General features: G+C 37.8%; 2 protein-coding genes across 5 annotated transcripts in view; one reads left to right on the top strand and one right to left on the bottom strand.

Annotated features, from left to right (window-relative positions):
* Positions 1 to 14,143, top strand: part of USP34 (ubiquitin specific peptidase 34) — a 257,260-nt gene extending 243,117 nt beyond the window's left edge. For 2 of the 4 annotated variants that reach the window (XM_073897663.1, XM_073897664.1), the window contains 6 exons: positions 742 to 865; positions 8,883 to 8,962; positions 11,224 to 11,364; positions 11,468 to 11,611; positions 12,624 to 12,783; positions 12,976 to 14,143. In XM_073897663.1, the coding sequence (XP_073753764.1) occupies positions 742 to 865; positions 8,883 to 8,962; positions 11,224 to 11,364; positions 11,468 to 11,611; positions 12,624 to 12,783; positions 12,976 to 13,583 (1,257 nt within the window). In that variant the 3' untranslated portion in view covers positions 13,584 to 14,143. The remainder of the gene's footprint in view (positions 1 to 741; positions 866 to 8,882; positions 8,963 to 11,223; positions 11,365 to 11,467; positions 11,612 to 12,623; positions 12,784 to 12,975) is intronic. The other 2 variants (XM_073897665.1, XM_073897666.1) reach the window with 1 other exon arrangement.
* On the bottom strand, positions 14,135 to 18,039 carry LOC112821395 (activator of 90 kDa heat shock protein ATPase homolog 2-like). Its single transcript, XM_073897946.1, has 6 exons — positions 18,033 to 18,039; positions 17,279 to 17,290; positions 16,462 to 16,577; positions 15,956 to 16,058; positions 15,206 to 15,253; positions 14,135 to 15,047 (listed from the first exon to the last, which is right to left on the bottom strand). The coding sequence occupies exons 1-6, from the start codon at positions 18,037 to 18,039 to the stop codon at positions 14,881 to 14,883; spliced, it is 453 nt and encodes a 150-aa protein (XP_073754047.1). The 3' UTR covers positions 14,135 to 14,880.
* Between the last annotated feature and the right edge of the window lie 1,653 nt (positions 18,040 to 19,692).

The following is a 19,692-nucleotide window of genomic DNA, read 5'->3' on the forward strand; positions in this document are numbered from 1 at the left end:
GCTAAATTATAACTGGGTCATATATCTAAACCTGAAAAGTCAAGTTAGGTAGTTACTGTTGTTTAAATTTGGCCATATATAATCAATGACTTCTTTTACTGCCCTTTAATTATAATCCTTTGACCTAGGCTTAATATCACTGATTGATAGATTTATCATCATTTGTAGTCTGATTCTTCTCTTTTAATGCGTATCCTAAAATAATGCTAATTCTAAATTATAGAGAGAAGGTACATTGACACAAGATAATTTATCTCAGTTTCAACATTTTTTTTTAAACAATTTTTCCCCCTTTTTCTTCACCCCGCTTCATTCACACTCTCCCTTGCCCACCATCTTTGGATCTTAAATATACTTCTTATAAGATAAAATATTAAAATTAATTAACACTGTAGTAGCCATTATAGAAATCATTTGAAATCTCTTTCAAAAATCAAATTTAATTCAACTCTTGATGTCTGTAGAACTAAAGTGTCAAATTTTAAAATCCTACAGTAATTTTACTTGATTAAAGTATATAGAAATAATGGGTAATTTTAATTGATAGCATTTGCACACTGAAAATAAACTTGTGACAATTAAGATCTTAACATTACTAGAAGCTTGGAATTAAAACTAGGTTCTTATAGAATTTAAATATTTAATCAGCTTTTTAGTTAAACTTATTACATTTGCACAAAATATGCTCTTTAATTTATTATACAATTTAAGTGCAACCATTTTATCATCTTTAACCTTCAGGGCAAAGATGACGTTTATGATCGTATGCTGCTAGACTACTTCTTTTCTTATCATCAATTCATCCATCTATTATGCCGAGTTGCAATCAACTGTGAAAAATTTACTGAAACATTAGTTAAGCTGAGTAAGTATAAAAGATGAGCAGTAAATTCCACTGAATTATTTTAAGCCCCTAGCCACTCAGGAAGGGGAGACAAAAATGAGACAATCCTTTTTTTCTTTTTTAAAGTGACTGTTTAAAAATATTAATTATTCTTGGGAACATTTTTATTTTTATTAAGAAAACACCAACTTACTGGTTTCCATTGAATAGTTCTGCCCAGAGTTTCAGCTGGCCTATAAAGGAGTGGAGTAGGGCTGATCACTTTTGTACATAGAAGCCCAAGTCCTCCTCCATCTGCCCAGCAGAATTTAAAAACAAAAACCAAAACCTACTCTGCTTAGGGAGGCAGGCTTAGAGAGGTGGACTTTCCCAGCCCTGGTCTGGAGGATAAAATGAGATCTATAGTGCCAGCTGTGCTTTGGAGCTGGCAATGCCAAGAGCAAACTAAGTGGGCTTGCCAGGGTGAAGCAGAGGTGCATATACGAGTAAATTAGGAGGTAAGTCTCATGAAATAGAGAAGTGAATGAGAAGAAAGGAAATTTGAAAAGGAAGATATGAGAAATAGAAAAAACCATCAGTGAATTTTAAAAGGGGAAAAAACTCAAATTACTCAAGGATGTGCTTGAGAGCTATAAGAGAGTTGCTCCCTTTGGGTGACTTTTTCTAGCTGATAAGTCTTTAGAAGACATATCCCTTGTCTCAGGACCTCCAGAGTTCCCAGGCTCTGTGTGTCCTGTGAGTCTTACTTCTTTAGGGACGGCCCAGGATTCTTTCCCAGTGTTCTGTAGTTTTATTTCAGAGCATAGGAAGTGAAGTGCTCGTGGAACCACCACCCAGGTCAAGAAACAGAATATTGCCATACTCTAGAACTCCCCTTTGTGCTCTTCCTCAATCACAACCCCTTCCTTCTATGGAAAAGGTTTTGATCCATTTTAAGTAGGGCAAAAGATGTGAACATACCTTAGGTTTCATTATCGGAGAAGAAGGAAGTGGTAACAGCTGTCAGGGATAATTCCTCTTCAGAAAAACCATCTTATTGGTAAGTGATTAGAGTGTCTTCACATTTGAAAGGTTGTTCCTTCCACCTGTTATCATTAGCTGGTTTTATACACATGCGGCTGAATTGCCAAGTGGGGGTGGTTGGGGAGGGAAGCACATACTCAGATGGGCCATTTCATGATTACACAGTTCAGTCATGGCACTTGGTAAAAAAATAAAACTTAGCAGTGGCAGTGATCAAATGTGAGAAAGTGTCCAGGAATTCTAGTAACACAGCCTTACTCCCAGATAAGGAGGGGGACTTATTAAAATGCTGACCTTAAGAAAAGTTCTTGGTAATCATGTTCATGTGATTTATACCAGAAGTTATGTGAAGAGTTGTTTTAGCTGCTTGAACAGCTCTGATCAGATAGTGAATTTCGACCTTCTTTGGGACTGTCTTCCTCATCAATACAAAAACAGTTTCGGGGAAATTAAATATGGAGGAGAGAAGAAGGGAGGGAGGGAAAGGACATACACTTAGTCTTCAACATTAGCTGAATCAACTTTATTTATAGTATTGAATACATTCCTCTTGTAACCATGAAGCACTGTTGATGCTGCCTTCTAGTGTTTAGTTTTCTACATAAGCACTATTCTATAGAACTTTTCTGTGAGGATGGAAATATTCTCCAGCTGCATCATCGTCCACAGTATGATAGCCAGAAGCCATATGTGAGTGTTGAGAACTTGAAATGTGATTTAAGGAACTGAATTTTTGTTTAAGCCAGATGTGAGTGGTGGCTATATTGAATAGAAACCAAAGCCTTCACAAATTGAGCAGGAAAAGAAAATTTTCCGGGCTGTATCTTTTTCTTTTAAATTCATTCATTCATTTATGTATGTTTACTAGATCCTCCTACTCTGCCAACTTCCCTGGAACTCATGGTTATTGTGTCTTAATTAATGCAGAAAATTAATTAGACATTATTTTAACAAAGACCTAAAAGCAGTGCTTCCCTCTTGCCTCATCTGAATGAAGAGAGTATGTCCCAGAGCTTAAAGTTAACTCCCACTTTCAGCTGAAATGATTATTTCCAGGGAGAGGCACCTAGGAAAGAGCTTAAAATAAAGCCCACATTAATGACTGTAATGAGGAGCAGAGAGTTGCTAAGGAGTTCTAATTTGTGTAATTTATTCAGGAAATTAAATTAGGCAAAAGGAGAGGGAAAGGTAAATTTAAATTGGTTATGTCCTTAATCATTTAAGCCTTGAGGTTAGATGGTCCAAGGGCCAGAATGTTGTGACCATAGGTGGGATTGTCTCAAGACTTGGATTGCAAGTCACTTCTAATTTTGAGGAAAAGTCTTTGTGGTAATTGTTATATGGGTAACTGAGCAGATTTTAAGATTTGTTAGGAGATAAAAAGGAATTTTATTGCATATTAGAGTTGCAGGTACTAGCTAGTAAAGTAAGGGCTGGAGTGCTTTTGAAGTGAGGGTAGTCAGGCATGGGGTTAGGGAAGACAGAGAAGTGGGGGGAGAATTTTGGGAGAGCGAATAAAGCTACTGACTGCCATATGAAATAACAGTGTGTCTGAAACTACAGTATTTTGATAATTTAAAAATAGCAGAGTTTAGCCCAGAAAATTCTTAAAAAGAATAAGAGGGTTTGGCACTATTAATTTCTAAAATACTTAATAAAGATCAGTAATTTTTAATTCCATTTTTTAGGATTTACTACATATAATTTATAATTCAAAATAGCAAAAGGTACACATCACCATATCACAGACCTGCCCCCCCACTTCCATTAATTTTTTAATCTTTTTTTTGCATGGGAACAACAAATACAGGTTTATTTTGTCTCGTGTCTTACATAAAAGTATCCTGTTTAAAACTATGTAATGTAACGAACTATAAAAATCATCCCTGAAAGTATAGTCTTAAAACTATGTAATGTAGATATGGAAATACATAGGCAGAAAAACATACATAGGCAAAAACAGCCCCCATACAAACATAAGGATACATGAGGATTTGGAAGACAATAGAGATGATCTCTCAGACCTGTGGAGATTGTATGGTATTGAGAGAATCAACTATCTAAGGAGAGAAGGGGCAAATTTGAATATCTACTTCACTACTTAGACTAAAATAGATTACAGGAGAATTAAATACTTAATTGTGAAAAATAAAATCATAACAATATTAAAGAAAAATACAGAATCATATGGATAGCACCTTTCAGTTTGAAAGCCCATGTTAAGCAGAACATAAAACCCATAAACAAAAGAAATTAAAATTTTTGGCAACATAAAAACTGAAAATACTACATGTTGAAAAATGTCATAGATTAAAGTACAGCTGATGGGAAAATTATTTGCATTCTTAACAGATAAATTGCTAGTATTGGCAATATACAAAGAGTTTTTAGGATTCAGTGAGATGGGAAAGAACATTAATAAGTAAAGGACATCAACAAGCAACTCTTTCACACATACAAAACAAGTAAATGTTTGGTAACCATATGAGGGGTTGCCCCACCTTACTAATGATGATTTCTCTTTTCTCTCCTTTTTTTTCCAACTATGAGATAAAGTTTCGATGTCATACATACCTAAACAGTTTGAAAAAAAAGATGTTATAATGGAGTCAGATCAGGGATGCATACTAGCATTATCAATTTAGATTGTTCATAGCCCTTGATCCCGCAGTGCCAGATCTAAGAATCTACCGTACTCTACTTACAGAAGTGTCCAAAAGCATATATAGGATATTTATTTTCAGTCAGTTTGTATTGGGTAAAAACTGGAAACAACTCAAATGTCCATCAATAGGAGCTTAGTTAAGTAAACCTATAGTTTATTGTATAGTCTTTAAATAGTTTGTCTGTCTTATATATAGGTCTTTAAAATAAAAAGATAGGAAATGACTTTGGATTACATGAGAAAAAGCAAATTGGAAAACAATATGCAGAATGTGACCACAGTCTTAGAACAGTAGGAAAAATCACTTAGTACATGTAAAAAAAAAGAAAAAAAAAACCCACACAAAACCTATGGGATTATACTCTCAACTGTGTATGGATAAACTTAGAGGTTGCTTTCAAGGTCCAGGTTAAATGACTAAGTTTTAAATTATTTGCAATGATCATTTGTATTGGGGAGGGGAAACCAAATTTTTAGAAAGTAGTCTAGGAAGCTGGTACTGCAAACTCTTGTATCATTTTTTAAGGTACCATACACATGTAAAATTAACACTGAGATGCCCAAGTAAAATTAAATGACAAATTTCTAGATTTCATCATTTAATTAAGTAATTTTCATTTTCAGAGATAAAACAAGAATCTATCACCTTTACTATTTAACATTGCTTTTGACAGTTTTCAGAATTCATTAGTAAATGAAAGTAAAAAATAGTAAAAGGAAATTTTTGCAAGCAACATGGTATACCTAAAAATCTGAAATCTTCAAAATCTCTAGAATTAAAAAAAGGTAGTTGGTAAAAGGAAACAAATTAGAAATTCAGATTATAAAAAAGCACAGCTCTGGTTCATCCTTCACCTTTTTTGATATCAAGATGGTACTGATTGGAAAGACAACTGGTTAGCTGTTCTCCAAAAGACTTCTTAAGGTGAATGAAGATACCAATCATTCAGTGCATATCAGAAGGCAGCTTCTACCAGTATACCAAGGGTAAATCCATTTATCCTAGGCTAATACTTAGTAATTATACTTAATAGATATATTTATAATTTGATTACCAGTCTGTTAATTTACAAAGAGGAATAACTGACACAAGGATCTGAATATTCCATGGTAGGGCCAGCAGATTTTTTTTCCACTAACCTACATGGGAAGCCATATAAACAGCACTTGGTTGCTTAGTGGGTATAAGTGAGAACAAGGGGAATTAGAAGAATCAAATGTGTGATATTCATAGGCTAAAATGTCATGACGATTCAGTCCCATAGTGGAGCATTAGTTGTGGGCTTGGCAAAAGCTACTACTTCCCTTGGATAATGCTTGGATGGGTTAAACCCTCCTATAGAAAACCAGACAATCCTGACACAATTCAGATAGGAGACACCTTTTAAACTAGTAAATATACACATCCTCACAGCAATCATTTGAATTACCATTTTACCTACAAAAACAGTTTTTGTCAGATTTTCAGTAACATCTAGTAGCATCTACAGTATAAAGTTACTAAAGAGGAAAAGATATTTGGAATAGTTTTTGCTTATTGTATTATAATGTTCCTTTGTGCATGGGTTGGGGTAAGAACCCATGAGGATGTCTAAAGTCACAGGATGAAGAAAGCTAAGTGGGCAGAAGCCAGTATGTCTTAAGCCTGCCTGTCCTGTTTACTGAGACAAGGCTTGGATGTGTGTCTTGATTGCATCTCTCTCTGCTTTGTACCCAGTAAGAAAGACATCCCAGAAGGTATTGGAAGAATGTGTGGAGTAGGAGGGCACTGGCCTCTACCTTGAGTCATAGAGCCAAGATGCGCCTCATCCTCAGTGCTTTGTGAAAATGCTAGAAAGAAACTGAAACTGTGTTGTTCTGAAGGGATGGCCCTCCTTCCAAAGGAGGTGCAACTCAGAGAGGAAATAAGTAGGACTGTAAGAGAGGTATCTTTGACTCATCATGGGTGGCAGTGTTTTCCAGAGTGTAGTGTATAAGAGGGTCCATGGAAAATAATTTTATATTCATAAATATGTATGGATCTTACTGTCACAGAAATGTATAACTAGTATACCAAATTTGTGACTTCCTAGATGTTATGCTGCCTACGGCTTATGTAGTATTAGCTTCCTTAAGTGAATCCAAAGAACAGTACTAAGTAAACAAACAGTACAGGTGATGGACAGATATGAAAACAATTATGAAAGTGGTATGAATGACTGAAGTTTGGGAAAACACTGATTACTGAAAAGATTATAGGCTTCAGAATCAAGTATACCTGGGATAGATGTTTTGCTCACTGGCTTTTGGGATGAACCTGAGCAGATTACATAATCTCTCCAAGCCTGATAGCTTCATTGAGAAAAGGGGAAATGAGAATAAAACAATGCCTCCCAAAGTTGATGAGAAAATTAAATGTAATTATCTGACACACCTAGCACAATAGATGCCAGCGTGTATTTATTTCCTTCTTCTCTTGTAAAATAAAGATATAGTATCAGATTATTACTTGGAAGTGATCTTATAGAAATCCTCTGTGGGTTTTTTTTGTTTGTTGTGGTAGTGCTGGCTTTTTGGTGGTTGTGGAAATAGGAATAAAGATTATATTTTACTTTGAGGAATAATTGAGGAAAAAGAGTAAAGACTAGAGAAACTTAGATTGTAATGTACAGTCTACTTTCACCTGAGAGGTCAGGGCAGCCTCTAGTTCAGGGGTTGGCAGACTCTTTCTGCAAAGGGTGTCCATATGTATGGTCTGTGTCACATATTCTCCGTTTCACTGTTCTTTTTATGATCCTTTAAAAATACAAAAGCCCTTCTTAGCTCACATGGCCATACAAAGGTTGTGGACCAGACTTGGCCTGCAAGCCAGAGTTTGCCAACCATTGGTCTACTTTTATGGGTAATTATGCAGGGACATGGGAGCATAGAAACTCTTTCCTGTACCCAACAATTTTGATGACATGCCTTCATTTGCTTATGTGTATTGTGCTCTTACGGTGGGTAAATGCCTCCATCCCTAGCCAGGTTAGGTTAGGATAAAGGAAAATGTTGAATGGTTTCCTTGGGGGGTCTCTCTACAAAGGGATTAATCTTGACAGGAATATAATAAATAGACTTACCCACAAATAGGGAAACTTGGCATCATTGGATGACTAAATTGGATGACTGATCTGACTTTCCTGTCTTAAGATTTTCTTGAATCCTTGGTCCAACCCAGAGGTTTGCAAACAATAATAGCTGCATGCTGCCTGGTTTTGTATAACCAGTGAGCTTACCTGCACGCTAAGGAGGGTTTTTATATTTTTAATGGTTTTTTTAAAAAAATACTAGTTTATTCTAAATATTCTGTGACACATGAAAATTACATGTGATTCAAATTTCAGTATTCTTAGATTTTATTGAAAGATAGCCACACCCATTCATCTAGTGTTGTCTTTGGCTGTTTTCATACTACCTCTGCAGGGTGAGTAGTTGCAACAGCGATGATTTGGCTGCAAAGACTAAAATATTTACTGTTTGGCCCTTTATAGAAAAAGTGTGCTAACTTCATGTCTGACTCATAATTTTTTCTTACCTGGAGGAGAGTTTTTTATTATATTTCTCCTCCATCATCATACTTTCGCTGGAAGTGGGAGTATGGAGAATGGGAAATTTACTTCCAGCTGTGGTATAGCAACTTCTGTGCTTTGAGAGGTAGGAGGGCAGAGGGTAGGGGAATACATTTCTTAGAGATACACTTGACATTTGGAATAGGGGAGGGGAAAGGTTAAAACAGTAGAGGTTCCAAATAGGACCCTGACATACAGCTACGTATGGTCTACCCAGAAGAGCTTGGGGACAAGGCTAGGAGCTGTTAGACTCAAGAGCAGTGTTTACATACATCCACCATAAAGATTATACTCCCTGTTTTTGGAGAAACGGTAAAAGAGGAGGAACAGTATGTTTTCTACTTCTCTGCATCCTCTTTTTAACCTTGTCCCTCCTTCCCCTCCAAGCTTAGCTAGTCCATGAAAATTACCTAATATGCAGAGTGGTACCTTAATCCATGAAAGCTTTGGGACCACTTGCAATAACCCTTCTTGTATTGTTCCAGGTAAAGTTCTAATACTTAAAAAGAAGAATTGGTTTAAGTTACCTCAGATCCTGCTGGGAATGAGGTGTGGAATCTGAATAAATTCAAAGTATACTGCATTCTAAATTATTTCACTGGTTAAAGCACTGGAATGAATTCTTCCCCTTTATATATTTCTAAAACATGTAGAAAAGATTCATAGCTATGACTAGAAATACCTAGAATTGTACCTGCAGAGTTGAATGCCTCAGTAGTATAATTTATAACCTATATTCTGATTTCTTTTCAAATATTAGGTGTCCTAGTTGCCTATGAAGGTTTGCCACTTCATCTTGCACTGTTCCCCAAACTTTGGACTGAGCTATGCCAGACTCAGGTAAAGAAAATGAGTTTTAGATGATTGGGTCTTTCATCTCCTCTGACCATTTGGTCAGTAATTTTAAGAACAATGGGTTGAACACAAGCTGGAAATTGGAGATGTTTTAGAATCTTGGTAGGTAAAAATATGCTTAATGGAAGTAACAGCTATTGAGTATTGGGCATCAGGTTGCCTTTTGAGGTTTTTACTTCAGTAGATTTGTATCACAGAGGATGTTTCAAATTAGCTATTGAATTTGTAATTTATAGGTCAGTGTAAACAGTTATGCTAAAAGACCAAAACAGGGAGGTATTTAGGGGAAGAAGGCGTATGCCACTTCTTGCCCTCCCTCACCTGCCCCACCTGTCTTGCTACCCTTCTCAGAGCTTTAGCAGAAACAATTTCAGCAGTCTGTCCTTCACCTCTTCCCTGTTATTTTGAAGAGGTTTTCAAGAGTCTGATGCACTTGTTCTTACCAACAGTCTCATTGAGAACAAAAAACACCATATCCTACCTAAAGTATCTAAGAGCCAACTCTTTAAAATAAAGTGGGCACCTCAATAATGCTTGTTTAATTGGGGGGGAGAACGGCACAGAGATAGGGGAGAAACTAGATTGGTCCTAAAATTTGGCTCATTCCTTGGATCAGGTCTAAAGGATCCTCCCTTTCTTTAGACCAGGGAAAAAAAGCTGTTGGTTTCCTCCTGGTTGCAGCCGCCCATCCCCAGAGGAAGAGATGTTTGTCAACTTTACTTTGGCTTAAACTTTACCCAAATTGTAGTATCTGAAACATTGAAACACTTTATGCCTCTGGTATAGCCTCCTGCCTGGGCTGTAATGTTCTTTCTTCGCGGGGATGTGTGTCAAGTGGTGGTGGGTGCTAGGATAGTTGTTTCTCTGTCTCCTGGTCACAAACCATGAGCTTCTCAAGTGTAGAAATGGAGTCCTCTGTAGCCCCTAAAGAAATGTCATTTGACTCCGTAGCCCCTAAAGAAATGTCATTTTGTTTTCTATAGCAGGAATCTTTAACTAGTTTATGTTGGTCACAGAGCTTTAGTACATTGGGGCTTTGAGAAAATGACTTGCTGGTTGATTTTTCAGCTGAGTGGTCGATTCAGCAAATTGGAGCAGATCTCTGCTTTTTCCCTCTGCCACTGCTACTCTTCCTTTCATTCTTCTTGATTTGGGTAGTTGGGTTTCTTTAGTTTCTCTACTCTGCCACTGTCTATTGCTTCCCTATTGTTTTAGCTACTCCAGCATTTTACCGCTCCCTTTATTGGCTTATTTTCCAAAGAATTCACCATCTCCAAAAACTTCCTTCAAAACAATGCAAAACTCTTGTAAGGCTTCTAAAGCCCTGCCAGCTTGGTAGAAGCAGCCATCAAGAAACCCAGGCAGCAGGCAGAGGCTCGGCTGGTAGAATGACCCAGTTTTCCTGACAGCAAGTGTCTGAGGAGCTGGGCCCTGGTCCTGTTAGACTCCTGATTTCTTGGGTGAACTTGAATGTACTTACAAAATTGCTTACCCTAATAAAATATTTAACTATATAACCTGTATATATTATCTAAACTTTGTCCAATTTTTTTAAATAGTCCATTTTGTCTTCCATATAAATGATCTATTATTAAAATACATATAATCTAGAGAGTATATCTACTTAAAGACATACTACTTGTGTTTAAGAGCCATGACCATTGAAAAACAGGAAAACCAAATTTAGTGAAATTTCCATATATTGGGGACCCTCTAATTATCTTTGTGAGATAATTAAGTTTGGTGTTTATCTTTGCAATATTCATGGGGGGGAAGATATTTACCAAACAAATTACTATTGCTTAAGGTTTTAACTCCTTTTAGGGAATAAATTTAAGTCTTAAAATTTGTCTTTTTCTCCATATATAGTTTGGTTACCTATTCATTATCCATCAGATTGGTCTCCTGAAACATTCTCATCCTATTTGTTAGTCTTATTTGTCCAATCCCTGTTCCCTCTCTTCATGCTAGATAATAAAGTTGAATTTCTTTTGAAACCTATTTTTTTCATTTTGCCCTTCAGACTTGTTACAAGTCTCTTCCTCTTACACTCACCTGTAGAGTCTAAGTGCGGAAGATTTAGTTTACTGGGAGGACAGTTACTTAACTGAAAGTTCAGTAGACGGAGTTAAAAGTGGCTTCTCTAACAGGACTTAAAATGACTTTGGATGTTCATCATAAGCAGTGTGTAAGCCTTGCAGTTATTTCTGTGCTCAACCATCAGTACTTCTTCTCCCCCACTGTAGTCTGCTATGTCAAAAAATTGCATCAAGCTTTTGTGTGAAGATCCCGTTTTTGCAGAATATATAAAATGTATCCTAATGGATGAAAGAACTTTTCTGAACAACAACATTGTGTACACATTCATGACACATTTTCTTCTAAAGGTATGTCCTACTTTGGAAACTCAATGTGTTACTTCCAATGTGTTAATGGTTATGTTTTCCTCATGTTGGTCTTTTGGAGATTTTTAAAAATTTTTTTTTCCAGGTTCAAGGTCAAGTGTTTTCTGAAGCAAACTGTGCCAATTTGATCAGCACCCTAATTACAAACTTGATAAATCAGTATCAGAACCTGCAATCTGATTTCACCAACCGAGTTGAAATTTCCAAAGCAAGTGCTTCTTTAAATGGGGTAAGAATTGAGGTGCCTGGCTGGCTCAGTCGGAGGAGAGTGTGACTCTTGATCTTGGCATTGTTTCAGCCCCATGTTGGGTGTAGAATTGTTTAAAAATGAAATCTTAAAAAAATAAATGGCGTAAGAACTGTGGAAGGGAATAGTCCTGTACTTCAGTACTTTCCTTAAATCAACTCCAAATTTGGCTTTAGTATGATTTTTACTGTAACTTATTCAAACTCTGAAAATCACATATGATGAAAAACCAAATTCTTTAAAAATATGTTTGCTCTATGCCTTTGAAGTATGTAGTACACACTTTTGTATTACCTTGGAAGACATGAACAAATGTCATTAAATGCTCAAGGGCAATAAGATCACCAAGAGGGAGACATTGCCTTTATCTCTACTTGTTTACACTTTTTGAAAACATTACTTGTGATATTCCTATCAGCTTATGGTTCATAAATAACTGAAACAATCAGATTAATGATCTACTGATTATAAAGCCAGTTAAAACAAGGGAATCCGTTGCCTTAAATAGATATCCATGATGGCTGGGTCATACAATAATGGAATGCTAGCACCTGTCCAGCAGCATTTTACTGCTTCCCCAATAACCACTTGTTGCTTAGATGCCAGAATAGATTACAGAGCTGAGCAAGAATGACCTTACTATGTGACTTGCACCAGAAATCAGCATGTTTGAGGAACTATGATATCTAGATTGAGGCCTTAATTTCTCATGGATAATTCAGAGCTTATTTTTTAAATCCCTATCTTTTTTTGCCTTTTTCATTTTCAGAAAACTATGTGAGTCTTCAGTCTGACCTAATTAGTGGCATGATACATAAAATAATGGTATTAATGATTTAGAACCAATAAAATACAGTAATACCCTAATCCTGGCTCTCTAGTTTTAGCATTCTCTAAAAATGCCAGAGAAACCAGAATGGATTCCTGGGAAAGTAAACAACTGTGTCAAAATGTTAGCTTTAGAATTTTAAATGTTCCTATCTGGGTTTTCTAGGATCTGCGGGCACTTGCTTTGCTCCTGTCAGTACACACTCCCAAGCAATTAAACCCAGCTCTAATTCCAACTCTGCAAGAGCTTTTAAGCAAATGTAGGACTTGTCTGCAGCAGAGAAACTCACTCCAAGAGCAAGAAGCCAAAGAAAGAAAAACTAAAGGTTAGCTTTCTGGACTAATATTAATTACCTTTAGGGTGGGAGAGGGGAAGAATACACTCGGTATAACTGACTTTACAATAGCTGTCTGTTCAGTTGGGTCTCCTGCATATAATGCTAAAAAGAAAATCTCCTGCAAACACCCCCAGTGTGATCTTAATGACTCCTTTCAGAGAATGATGTTCATTTTCACAGATGATGAAGGGGCAACTCCTGTTAAAAGAAGGCGTGTTAGCAGTGATGAGGAGCACACTGTAGACAGCTGTATCAGCGACTTGAAAACAGAAACCAGGGAGGTCCTAACCCCAACTAGCACTTCAGACAATGAGACAAGAGACTCCTCAATCATTGATCCAGGAACTGAACAAGATCTTCCTTCCCCTGAAAATAGTTCTGTTAAAGAATATCGAATGGAAGTTCCATCTTCGTTTTCAGAAGACATGTCAAATATCAGGTCACAACATGCAGAAGAACAGGCCAGTGATGGTAGGTTTGAAGACTGTAAAGAATTTAAGGACCTCCACTGTTCCAAGGATTCTAACCTAGCTGAGGAAGAATCCGAGTTCCCTTCTACTTCTATCTCTGCAGTTCTCTCTGACTTAGCTGACTTGAGAAGCTGTGATGGTCAAGCTTTGCCCTCCCAGGACCCTGAGGCTGCTTTATCACTCAGTTGTGGCCATTCCAGAGGACTCTTTAGTCACATGCAGCAACACGACATTTTAGATACTCTGTGTAGGACCATTGAATCTACGATCCATGTGGTCACAAGGATATCTGGCAAAGGAAACCAAGCTGCTTCTTGACATTAGATGTAGCATGTCTACTTTTAAGGTCCCCTCTCCCCCCAATGCTGTTTGTATAAGTTTTGCTTATTTCTGTTTTTGTGCTTCAGTTTGTCCAGTGCTCTCTGCTTGAATGGCAAGATAGATTTATAGGCTTAATTCTTGGTCAGGCAGAACTCCAGATGAAAAAATTTGCATCTTCAGTATACTTTCTAAAGGGCAATCAGATAATGGATATGTTTTATGTAATTAAGAGTTCACTGTAGTGGCTTTCATTTCATATGGCTGTCTGGGAGGAACAGGGTTCCCTGGCCCTGTACAATGTAATTTAAACTTACAGCATTTTTACTGTGTATAATATGGTGTCCTCTGTGCCAGTTTTGTACCTTATAATAGAGGCAGATCGCCTCCGATCGCTGTGGTTCTTATTATCAAAATTAAGTTTACTTGTATACGGAACAACCACAAGAAATTTGATTCTGTAAAGAATCCTCTTTAGCTGTGGCCTGGCAGTATATAAATGGTGCTTTATTTAACAGAATACCTGTGGAGGAAATAAAGCACAGTTGATGTAAAATTAATTGTTTTATTTTTATTGACATGACTGATTGATTGCTATTCTGTGCACTTAATTAAACAGATTGTGATGACTTTTCATTTGTTTACATTTAACATTGCTTTAGTCTTCTCAGATGAAAGTAATGAGAAAACTGTGAATGGGAGGGAAGCACTTCTCCATTATATTCTCTTTCATCACAGTAGTGGCGGCCCGAAAAGTCACTTACCCCAGAGCCTTTCAGGCCTCTGCCTGGAGTGCAAATCTGCTGCGAGGAGCAGCCACGTGACGTGGCCCAATGCACCTCACATCAACATGCTTCTGAATGCAACACGCTGCTGCTTTGCTACCTAAGAGTTACAGACCTTAAAAACCCTGAAGTAAGATAAAGGAATAGTATGGACGTGCCATTTATTTTTTGTCTGCCTAAACTAAAAATATAGCTGAAAGTAGCTTGCTAGAACAAGCTTTAGTGGGAAACGGCAACCATCTGTCCCCAGAGGCTCAGTCTCTTCCCAGAGGAGCAGCTATGGGAGGTAAGGTTAATACTGACTTTCCAGGTTGCTTGCTACTTTTAACCCAATGAGAGTCTAGTACTAAAGATTCAAACAGTGCTTTGAATTCTGTATAAGCTCATGGATTTCACCCAGTATAAATTAAGAGTGTTTTCTTTTTTAAAAGGAGTAATGGGGAAGAGGTAAACTTGACACTTTTCCTGCTTACAAAAAGTAATACCCTATAAAAATCTTCTAATTCAACCATTTAGGGTTGGGTCAGCTGCAGTAAACCTTTTATTTCTTCAAAATGCTGCTTCTGCCAACAGAATTTCATGCTCTCTTCTTTACAGACAGGAACTCCTGTACAGTCTAACTGCAATTCAGTTTGCCCTGGAGTAGGCACAAAACTCAGTGCAACTGTTGCATAGCGTTCTGGAAAGAAAATAAGAAGCTTATTACTACATTACGAAAAGGAAAACTGTCCATACAGTGCTACTTTTTTTTTTTTGTAACAGGGTGTCGGGGGCTGGGGTATGGGGGCATGCTTGAGTGTTTCTAGACTCTTACAACAAAGGATACTAGTAACATACCTTCTGGACAGTTCCTACATCTCCATTTCATGATAATCTTTTTGTCAACTAAAAACAAAAGGGAAATCCCCTTAATACAGCTTTTAAAACTTCCAGCAATACAGGAAATCCCTAAGCACTAAAAGTACTGAACGAACAATGGTACAGTCCCATCTTCCAGGTTATACAGCAGGGCCACTGAAAATCCACTGTTCCTGTGTGCCAAAACGTCCTTAACAGCACCAACCTCAAGGACAGAAGTGCAGTGACATTGGTAACCCAAACAGAACTGAGGTGTCGGGGCTCAGGCAACGCAGACCCTAGTGATTTTATGCTTTAGGTGGCCAAAATGTGAAACTTGTAGAGCAGGAGTTAAGAATTCTAGTTCCTTCTTCTAAAACCATAAGAATTAGCACAATTACCATGCAAACTCAGTCTTCATCTTTATCATTACTTAGTATGTGTAACATTTTTTATTTGTTCTACAACCAAGTATACATACTTAATAATGTTCTCAAAACCAACTTTATAATGTTCTCCGGTTTCTGTGAGCCCAGATAAAAAAAAACCAAAGCAAATTAAAAAGAGCATGGATTTTAAAAAGCAATACTGGGGCGCGTGGCTGGCTCAGTGGGACGAGCATGTGACTCCTGATCTTGAGGTCATGAGTTCAAGCCCTATGCTGGCTGTAGAGATTACTAAAATAAAAATAAAGCAGTATTAACAGAAGAGTTAGTCCCAGCTTACTTTTTAACCCTAAAGATCACTTACCAATTCTGTAATATTCACCAGTGATGTTCCCATCAAACATTAGGAATTTCCCTTCCTTTTCAGCTTCTAATACAGCAGGAGATTTAGAAAATTTTTGCACCAACTAACCAAGCAAAACATATAGCAGACATGTTAGTCCAGCGTGCCCTATCACCTTTTAACCTAAATGCAAAGTATTAACAATTAAGGTAGGTGGGTTTTTTTTTTTTTCCCTTTTCCTAATTCTGAATCTGTAGCTTTTACGTAGAGCTTTCTCTCCTCTCCCTCAGAGAGAGAAAACTCGGTAATGTATCTCCTAAATGTGGATCTGTTTCCCCAAACTGCCCATCTTTTAACCCCTTGAATTTTTTTAGAAGTTACCCTAAAGACTTCTATCCACCACCATTCTAGATCGCTTCAATTGTAAGAACATGGCTATATGGGAAATGAAAAACTAGCTCCAGTTCTTAGTGGCACATTGTCTCCCAGTGTCAGCACTGAAGATCCTAGCTTGGGAAGTTACTTACATCTTTCATGGTGAAGACGCTGTACAGTTGCTCTGTAGTGGCATCGAAGAGTTCCGTCATGTGCAGCGCCACAGTGGGGATCTTTCTCCCAACCCCATTGGAGATGAAGCCTGGATCTCGAGAAGAGGTTTCAAAGCATAACTAGCATGCCAGGGATCAAACTACTTAGGTTTTAAAATTCAGTCTTCCACTCAATAAAATACCAAGATGTCCCCAAACTTCACACTACCCTTTTCCAGACACATGGAAATAGCAAGAAAAACCTTTTACCACCACCAATCCTGGTTACTGTGAAACAGCTCATTGTTCCTATGAGCTCTTGGACTTTGTTCCACTCCCAGGCCATCGCTTAACACCCCAAATCCTCCTTGGACATGTACATAATGGCCCAGAGGCATAAAGATGAAAGACAATAGCACTTAAGGCCAAAGGGTGTCAATTCCCCAACACCAGATGCCAAGGATAGGACCTAAAACCACCCAATCTGAAAGTCTGGAGAGGTTTTTCCATTGTGGTAGGTGAACCTCAAAGTTGCCTGGTTTTATAATCTGTTGCCTACCAAAGAACCCGCCTTTGGAACATGGTCTTGAACTAAATTCAATATTTATCCCACAAGAAGGTCTGTTTATATAAAATTCCCTTCCATCAACAAGGACAGAAGTCTCAATTTATCATTTCCCCTCAAAATGGCAAGGGATGCAAAGATGGATGAACCGGCCCACCTAACTAACCTTTACAGTTCATCATTTAGGGCTTTGAAGCATCCTCATTAAGCACTTCCTTTTCCCTCCCTACATACTGGCCCCAGAGGACATACCTGCAAGGTGTTCTCACTCAGTTTCCTTTCAACTGTCGGTTCCTGGGTTGCCATGGCTTTCGTTGGTAAAATCATTTCCATTGTAAATTCTAAAAAGAAACATACAGGAAGTGGTTTAAAAAAAAAATTCTTTGAGCACCACCAGTAAGGCAGAAAATCCAAACTTAGAAGAAAATAAGACAATGGATATTTATAAAGAATTCCTTTATCATTGAGAATTTCAAGGCCATATCATGTTTTTACATATAAAATTAATTTATGAACATGAGTTCTATAGCAACAAATGCCTTTTCTTTTTTTAAATGCCTCACTTTTAGTTCTTGATAAAAGACTGGTATTTTCAAATTGTTTTCCAAAAAGCTCAATTTTATAAAACAACTACTAGCTTTATGACCTTCACCTACGTCAAATCCAGACACTTAATTGCTTCACCACCACCTCACAAAGCCTGGCCTTCCAGTATTCAAGCCTGTGGGCCAGCCGACACCTAGATACTCCAGTAACAGAGTCCAAGGATGAGGTGCAGACATTCAGGCCCCACTGTTCATTTTGCCTGGCAGGTGACTAACTTAGGGAAGAAGACAATAACCTCACTTCTACGCAGTGTAGATATGATCTAGGTAAATCTCAACTCTACCCGCGATATCTTTCATTCCTTCACTCATTGATTCAACAAAGATTTATTCATAAGCACCTACTATGTGCCAGGCATTGTGCCAGAAGCTGGAGCTACAGCAGTGAACAAGACACACACCTTCCATGCCCCCTTAGAGCTTACATTCTAGGAGCGAAGATAAACCTTGAACAAGTAAATTATACAAACTGAATAAATTATCATTCCAGAAAACTCTTAGTAATTCCATAGGCAAAATAGTTCGCGATGTGTACAATACCAGTAGTCACTAATTGTGGGCTTACTCATGACTGGCTCCCAATCTCCAGACTACAGTTTATCCTGCAGCATAAAGAGCTGTTTCTGAAGCCTTAACAGACATCACCCTAACCTGGGAATCCAGACCACAGTACAGAGCATAACTTGGGTAAATAGAAAAGGGACCCTCTGGTTCACAAGGGTTGCCTTCTTTACCCATCTTAAGTGCCTTCAGGTAATCTCCAAGGGCCTCCCCTGACCCTGGTGGTGCCTGCAGTTTTCATAAGATCCTTCAGTATATCCACATCTTTCTTTTTACTCACATTGACCTACGAATCAGAAAAATACAAACCTAAGAAAATCTGGTTTGATGTACTCTCACAACATCAGGACACGTGGCTGGGAGAAGCGCTGTGATGCTGGGGGAGGGGGAAGAAGTGGATATAAGAGATAACGCCAGGTTTCTTCACAGACTCTGAGAAGCTGTGAGGGTTTTTTAATCAAAGGTCCATTGACTGGGTTGGTGGTCAAATCTGGAGTGGACTTCTTAGAAATGTGAACCCCTTAATTTGCATATAAAATGTTATGTGTATATGTGTATGTATTATATTGATGATATAGTCATCCCATGGCTTTTATCAGGGTCTAGAAATGCGCTGTCCAGTATGGTAGCCACTAGCCACATTTGGCTATTGAGCACTTGAAATGTGGCTGGTCTGATTTGAGATGTGCTAGAAGTGTAAGATAATACACAACAGACTTTGAAAGAATTAATACAAAAAGAGAATGTAAAATAATCTCAATAATTTTGATACTAATTACATGTTAAAATGGTATTTTTATATATTTGGTTAAATAAAAGTATTAAAGTTAATTTCACCTGTTTCTTTTAACTTTTTTAATACGGCTACTAGAAAAATTTAAATTCCGTATGTGGCTTGCATTGTATTTCTATTGAACAGCGCTGGTCTAGAACCCCAAAGCCAGTGTAATTAGGAACATCACGTTTCCATAATAATGTGGCCTTGGGCTACACTTTGTTGATGCGGAGGAAAATTGGGAAAGGAAGAGAGGAGGAGGGGGAAAGGGACAAGAAGGGAGTGGTGAGAAGGGGGCAAGGCGGAAGAGGGAAGCATCCGAATGCCACTCTACTCTGAGAATGCGTCTGTGGTAGTCTCAGAATGAAAAGAGGTGTTGGTTTGAAATATTTAGCGTTCCTATGAGTCACTTGAGCTGGGCCTGGTCCCAGGTCATGGGTCCCAGTTTGTCCTGTAATGCCACCAAGGGTTGAATCTAAAAGGCCAGTTTAATATGCTGATGAAAACCTTTTCAGCTGGATCTGAATACAGTGAAGTGAAATCACAGCCCTTAAATACGGCAACCACACGTCTGAAGATGGGTCTGAGAGAGCCCCACTTTTATGGCGTTTTATAACCTTTACTAAAGGCCAGTCGTAGGCATTGTAGCTCAGTATGGTTTAGTTTTTCTCTCTTTGTTAAGAATTCACATTTAAGTATGTTCACAAATCAAAAAGACCCTCTAT

This window comes from Callorhinus ursinus, unplaced genomic scaffold (assembly GCF_003265705.2).
Source record: "Callorhinus ursinus isolate GAN/ISIS: 27379988/994484 unplaced genomic scaffold, GSC_fseal_2.0 scaffold10, whole genome shotgun sequence".
NCBI lineage: Eukaryota > Metazoa > Chordata > Mammalia > Carnivora > Otariidae > Callorhinus > Callorhinus ursinus.